Raw genomic sequence first — 7,854 nt, forward strand, 5'->3', positions numbered from 1 at the left:
TTATAATATTATAACATATTATAATATTATAACATATAATATAACATATTATATATTTATATATAGAATAATAAATAAATATATATTATTTATATTTATATTTTTATAAATATAATTATATGCTATATACTATATTTTAATATATAATTATTAAATACTTATGTAATCATAAATTATGTATATTATATTATTATATGTAATCATATATATTATATATTATTTGATCATATATATGTTATATATGATATATATTTATATATCATATATTATTTTTATTATATTTATATAAATATAATTATATAATATTTATATGATCATATATATTATATAATATATATATTTCATATATATAATAAAATGGAATATTACCTTTTTCAAGGATGTAGATGAAACTAGAGAGTATATCATAAGCAATATAAGTCAGTCAGACCAAGACAAATAACATATGTTTTCATTTATAGGTGGAACTTAATAAACAAAACAAATGATCATAGGGGAAAGAAAGAGAGAGGCCAAAAACAGACCCTTGACTACTTAACTATAGAAAACTCTTAACTATAGAAAGCAAACTGAAGGCTACCAGAGGGGAGGTAGGTGGGGGGATGGGTTAAATAGGTGATGGGGATTAAGGACTGAACTTGTGATAAGTAGCGAGTGTTGTACGAAAGTTTGAATCATGATATTGTACACCTGAAACTAATATTACATTATATGTTAACTAATTTGAATGTGAATAAAAACTTTAAAAAATTAAAATACTGTGAGTTTTTAAAAAAGAGTTAACTTTTAAATCTTAATAAAGTTTTCTAGTTTGAATTATTATTAAGGTTCATTTTAGTTTCACCTTGATTATTTCACAAATTCATTTTAATTTTTTAAAGTACATAAATCCTCTCTCGTTGCCAAAACTTCTGATAGCCCTGTCCTTTCTTCTTTTTTTTTTTTTTTTTTTTTTTTAAAGGTTTTATTTATTTATTTGACAGACAGAGATCACAAGTAGGCAGAGAGGCAGGCAGAGAGAGAGGAGGAAGCAGGCTCCCTGCTGAGCAGAAAGCCCGATGCGGGGCTCGATCCCAGGACCCTGGGATCATGACCTGAGCCGAAGGCAGAGGATTTTACCACTGAGCCACCCAGGCGCCCCCCCTGTCCTTTCTTCTTAAAAGCAAAACCAATCAAAATTTTTTGGTCATCAATCTGAAACAATCAGTTTACCTCTGTCTTTGTCTTGCATGACATGAGTTTATTTTCTGGGGAATTGAACCTGATATTATACATTTATATCTGACATTTTTGCTTGTTATGCCCCTCACCCATTTTTGTTTACTTAGTTTTCCTTTTACTTTGGCTCTGGAATGTACTTCTATGTGAACCTCTTTTATGAGAATCACTGCCCCTGCCTTCTTTTGAGGCCCGTTGGCATGAAAGATGTTTCTCCAACCCTTCACTTCAGTATGAATGTATCTTTCGGTTCAAAATGGGTCTCTTGTGACAACATATGGATGCGTCCTGTCATTATATCCAATTTCCAACCCTGTGCCATTTTATGGGTGTGTTTAGGCCATTCACGTTGAGATGATTGGTGAGATATATGTTTTTATTGACACTGTGTTGCCTGTGAAGTCCTTGTTTCTATAGATAGTCTCCATAACTTTCTGTTCTTTTTTTTTTAAGATTTTATTTATTTATTTGACAGACAGAGATCACAAGTAGGCAGAGAGGCAGGCAGAGAGGGAGAGAGGAGGAAGCAGGCTCACCACCGAACAGAGAGCCCAATGCGGGGCTCGATCCCAGGACCCTGAGATCATGACCCGAGCTGAAGGCAGAGGCTTTAAACCACTAAGCCACCCAGGCGCCCCCATAACTTTCTGTTCTATGACACTCTTGGGTTCTTTCTCCTTTTATAGAACCCTCCTTAATATTTCTTGTAGTGCTGCCTTGGTGGTCACATACTCTTTGAAACCTTGCGGGTCTGGGAAGTTCTTTATCTCTCCATCCATTTTGAATGTCAGCCTTGCTGGGTAAAGTATTCTTGGCTGCATGTTCTTTTCATTTAGTGCCCTGAATACATCTTGCCAGCCCTTTCTGGCTTGCCAGGTTTCTGTGGACAGGCCTGGCATTCTTCTGATGGGCCTTCCTCTGTATGTAAGGAATCTCTTCCCCCTAGCTGCTCTCAAGAGCTTCTGTCTAAAATTATGATTCATCTGTTTCACAATCAGGTGTCTTAAGGTCTTTCTAGATTCTGTGATCTTGAGGGGAGACCTTTCTGCCTCTAGGACACCAACGCTGGTTCCATTCCCCAGATTGGGAAAATTTTCATGGAGAATTTGTTCAGCTATATCTTCTAGTCTTCTTTCTTTCACCTCATCCTCAGGGATTACAATAATTCTGACATTGGAACATTTCATGGAGTCATTTATTTCCCTAATTCTGTTTTCATGGCTTCTAAGCAGTTTGTTCCAGCCCTCCTCTTGGTCCTTTTTCTCTATCAGTTTGTCCTCTAGATCACTAACTCTATCTTCTGCCTCAGTTACCCTAGCTGTTAGATAATTTATATTAGATTGGAACTCACTGATAACATTTTTAACTTCCCTGGTGGCTTTTACTTCTGCCCTAATCGATTCCATGTGGTCATTAATGGTTTTCTCCAATCTAGCCATTGCCTGGATAATTGTTAGCCTGAATTCCCTTTCTGACATACTGTTTATGTCCATATTAAAATGAGTTTTGAAATCAATTTGGCAAAATTAATTCAATTATTTAAGTAGCAGACATTTCCTTTTTCAGTTACTCTGTCACATAATCATGGTCAATATCTCAATTTCCAGGCAGAATCAGATACATATACATACAGATTTCTGGTCCATTATATTTTTTGCAGATTTAAAATAATGAGGCACAATTAGAAACATTCTTATTTAATGGTGGTATTACTGTTCTGAGCATGAACTGGGCACATAATCCAAGTGGGCATTTCATTTCCTTTGAAATGAGTTTTCCATTGGGTGAACATCTGATAAATTCCTCCTTTTATGCAGGCTCCCATGGACCAGACGTTGAAGAAGATGGGGTATACCTAGAGGTCCAAAAGTCATGCAAGTTCTCATTTTTTAGTACATTTTTCCTGCCTTAACTTTTCCATTACTTCACTTGAAATATTTCCACATTTTATCTTCATTTATTTTACCTTAAAACTTGTGATATTAATGGGCATTGTTAATAAACTTCATTAGAATTGAATCTGCTTGAAAATAAGTTTAAACAGTGGCATCTGGGCAACTCAATTGGTTAAGTGTCCAGTGCTGGGCTTCAGATCAGGTCATGAACTCAGGGTTGTGGGATCAAACCTTGCATCAAGTTCATGCTCAGTGCAGAGTCTGCTTGTCCCTCTCTCTCTGCTCCTCTCCCCACTTGCTCTCTCTCTTTCTCATATAAATAAGTAAATAAACCTTTAGTATTAAAAAATTTACTGAGGGTTTTGGAGGGGAGGGAGGTGGAAGGTTGGATGAGCCTGGTGATGGGTATTTTGGAGGGCATGTATTGCATGGAGCACTGGGTGTGGTGCATAAACAATGAATTATGGAACACTGAAAATAAATTTAAAAAATAAATAAAATTTTAAAAATAAACTTTAAAAAAAGAGGTAAAAACAGGGGTTCTAATAGACAAAATTGGCTACAAAATTCTTCAGGGTGATGGAAACTGGTGACAGGAATTCCCCAGACAACCATAACATATGGCTCCCATATCCAGCCTAGAGAACAACCAGAATTCCTGGATATCAAAAGGCTCTGAAAAATAAGTCTTGGGACAGTGATAATAAAATACATATCCAGCCTAGAGAACAAACAGAATTCCTGGATATCAAAAGGCTCTGAAAAATAAGTCTTGGGGCAGTGATAATAAAATACATATCCAGCCTAGAGAACAACCAGAATTCCTGGATATCAAAAGGCTCTGAAAAATAAGTCTTGGGGCAGTGATAATAAAATACAAATGTGTGTGGGACTCCTGGGTGGCTCAGTGGGTTAAAGCCTCTGCCTTCAGTTCAGGTCATGATTTCAGGGTCCTGGGATCAAGCCCTGCATTGGGCTCTCTACTCAGCAGGGAGCTGCTTCCCCCCCTCTTTCTGCCTGCCTCTCTGCCTACTTGTGATCTCTGTCAAATAAATAAGTACAATCTTTAAAAAATAAAATAAAATACAAATGTGTTTGAACATACAGAGAAAATATTCATATAATCAAGGAAGGGTACAGGTTGAGGTAAAGAAAATTATAATATATAGAGACCAAGACAATCATTAACTCAAACAAAAACCAAGCCATCTGCTGAGGGAAAGAAACATGACCAAAGAATAGACTATATGGCTGTGTTAAGACTAGCTTTTAGTATAGTGAAAAAGACTTATACATTGAACTTATTTAAGATATAATAGTGGTATAATGTAACTATTGTTGGAGGATAAGGAGTATATATATATATATATATATATATATATATATATATATATGGGATGTGGTACAGATTGGTGAAAGTTCAGTCTTCATCATTCAAAACAGATAATCATTAGAAAACTGGCATCAGGCAGGGTTCAATAAGGAGAGATAAACACCATTTGAAAGTCAGACCTCTGAGTAAGAAGCATTTCCCTGACAGCTTTGGTGTCTTTGAGCTCAAATTAGTAGCCTTTATGGGAGCCATAAATATGAGCTAATGAAATCTCCCTTTAAGAGAGTACTTGCTCTGGGAACACATTTGCCTGACAGGTTCTGGTATAGGATGCTTTGAGTAGAAAGTTGTCTCAGACTGGGGTACAGCTCTGAGAAAGCCAACTCCACAGGGAGCTCTAGTGCAAAAACTGATCATGGATAGGTCCTGCACTAGCCAGATGGTCAGAAATGATGAGTTTTTACACTGCTATTATGTTCAGTCATTGACTAGAGGCTGTCTAGGAAGAATGTTATCCTGCAGAACTACAGTACAATGCCTTTTCAGATATAGAATATACATGATTCTGGTATTTATAGAAATTTGGAGATATAAATTTGGGAGTTGGTATTACATTCATTACGTTTAGCATCATGAGAGTACAGTATGATATGCAGAGAAAGTATTGAACTCTGAAGTGGAGCAAACTTTTACATAAAGAGAAATCAGGATGGTGTGGAGTCAGAAAGCCACGGGATGCATGTAGTGGCCCACTTTGTCAAATGCTGGTAAGAAATGTCAAAATCAAAGAACAATAACAACAACAAAAGATCATTGAGTAGGTCAAGAAAGGATTGGAGGAAAACTTAGACCACTCTTTGGAGAAGCTTTGTTGTAAAGATAATTGGGAGGGCCCCTCCCCAGGCCACCCAGCCTGCCCAGCTCCCCAGCGGAGAGCAAGGTTTTCTCCTGTTTCATAATCAGCCAGAACAATGTTCTACGCACATTTTGTCCTCAGTAAGAGAGGGCCTCTGGCCAAAATTTGGCTAGCGGCCCATTGGGATAAGAAGCTAACCAAAGCCCATGCATTTGAGTGTAATTTAGAGAGCAGTGTGGAGAGTATCATCTCACCAAAGGTGAAGATGGCACTCCGAACATCAGGACATGTCTTACTGGGAGTAGTTCGAATCTGTTACAGAAAAGCCAAATACCTCCTTGCAGACTGTAATGAAGCATTCATTAAGATAAAAATGGCTTTTCGGCCAGGTGTTGTTGACCTGCCTAAGGAAAATTGAGAAGCTGCTTTCAATGCTATTACCTTACCTGAAGAATTTCGTGACTTTGATCAGCCACTGCCTGACTTAGATGACATCGATGTGGCCCAGCAGTTCAGCCTGAACCAGAGTAGAGTGGAAGAAATAACCATGAGAGAAGAAGTTGGGAACATCAGTATTCTACAAGAAAATGATTTTGGTGACTTTGGAATGGATGATCGTGAGATCATGAGAGAAGGAAGTGCTTTTGAGGATGATGACATGTTAGTAAGCACTAGTGCTTCTAACCTCCTGTTAGAGCCTGAACAGAGCACCAGCAATCTGAACAAGAAAATTAATCATTTAGAATATGAAGACCAATATAAAGATGACAATTTTGGAGAGGGAAATGATGGTGGTATATTAGATGACAAACTTATAAGTAATAATGATGGTGGTATCTTTGACGATCCCCCTGCCCTGTCTGAGGCAGGTGTGATGTTGCCAGAACAGCCGGCACATGAAGATATGGACAAGGATGATAATGTATCAATGGGTGGGCCTGATAGTCCTGATTCAGTGGATCCTGTTGAACCAATGCCAACTATGACTGATCAGACAACACTTGTTCCAAATGAGGAAGAAGTCTTTGCTCTGGAACCTATTGATATCACTGTCAAAGAAACAAAAGCCAAGAGGAAGACGATTGTTGACAGTGTCAAAGAGTTGGATAGTAAGACATTAGAGCTCAACTTAGTGATTATTCGGATATTGTTACTACTTTGGATCTTGCACCACCCACCAAGAAATTGATCATGTGGAAAGAGACAGGGGGAGTGGAAAAACTCTTCTCCTTACCTGCTCAGCCTTTATGGAATAATAGACTACTGAAGCTCTTTACACACTGTCTTACACAACTAGTACCAGAAGATCTTAGAAAAAGGAGGAAAGGAGGAGAAGCTGATAATTTGGATGAATTTCTCAAATAATTTGAAAATCCAGAGGTTCCCAGAGAGGACCAGCAGCAGCAGCACCAGCAGCATGATGTTATCGATGAGCCCATTTTGGAAGAGCCAAGCCTCCTCCAGGAGTCAGTGATGGAGACCATCAGGACCAACATGGATGAGTCAGCCATGCCTCCACCACCTCCTCAGGGAGTCAAGCAAAAAGCAGGACAAATTGATCCAGAGCCCATGATCCCTCCCCAGCAGATAGAGCAGGTGGAAATACCCCCTGTAGAGCTGCTCCCTGAGGAGCCTCCAAACATCTGTCAATTAATTCCAGAGTTAGAACTTATGCCAGAGAAAGAGAAGGAGGAAGAAGATGATGAAGAGGAGGAGGATGAAGATGCTTCCAGAGGTGATCAGGATCAAGAGGAAAGAAGATGGAACAAAAGGACTCAGCAGATGCTTCATGGGCTTCAGCGAGCTCTTGCTAAAACTGGAGCTGAATCCATCAGTTTCCTTGAGTTATGTCGAAACACAAACAGAAAGCAAGCTGCAGCGAAGTTCTACAGCTTCTTGGTTCTTAAAAAGCAACAAGCTATTGAGCTGACGGAGGAAGAACCATACAGTGACATCATTGCAACACCTGGACCAAGGTTCCACATTATTTGAGCAGCTAGAAGCATTATAGCTAGTGTTCATTTCACTAGTGTATACAAATCGCCCCCATGTGTAGGGCACACAAAACCCTTTGAGGAAATTTAGATTTTTGTCTGTACAAAGTCTCTGCCTTTTTCTTCATTTTTTCCCAGTATTTTATCAATTTCATCTTTAAGGGAAACTGCTTGTATGGATGTGTTTGTGTTCTGATGGAGAAAACAGGCACACCCAAGGACCCGGAAGCTCATTTTAACAGTTGAGAACAAATGTGTGCAATATTGGCTCATGTAAATGTCGAGTAGCAGTTGAAAGTCAGGATATTTTATCATAGTTCTCCATCACCGCATTGAAAAGGAAAACATGTCAGGGAAAAAAAGTCTGACAATTAAGTGTGAGTCTTTGAGACTTATTTCTCTCAAAGACTTTTCCCACTAGTAACACTGGCAGTCTTGTTAACAGCTGTTTTGGGGGATGGTGCCCAAAACAGACTGTCCTATTGAGATACTATTTTAAAGTGTAATTCCGTAATGACCAAGAGAGTGTGTGAAACTGTGCTGTCAACTAAACCCCTT

At 38.3% G+C, this 7,854-nt stretch overlaps 1 protein-coding gene across 1 annotated transcript; it reads left to right on the plus strand.

Moving 5' to 3' along the window:
- Positions 1 to 5,417: 5,417 nt before the first annotated feature.
- Positions 5,418 to 7,294, plus strand: LOC308359969 (double-strand-break repair protein rad21 homolog; the record flags this gene model as incomplete). The annotated part of the gene is given in 4 exon segments (XM_080831307.1): positions 5,418 to 5,717; positions 5,721 to 6,417; positions 6,420 to 6,664; positions 6,668 to 7,294. Coding segments are annotated over 4 exon segments (1,869 nt in total).
- Between the last annotated feature and the right edge of the window lie 560 nt (positions 7,295 to 7,854).

Source organism: Martes martes, assembly GCF_963455335.1.
Source record: "Martes martes genome assembly, chromosome: X".
Lineage (NCBI taxonomy): Eukaryota > Metazoa > Chordata > Mammalia > Carnivora > Mustelidae > Martes > Martes martes.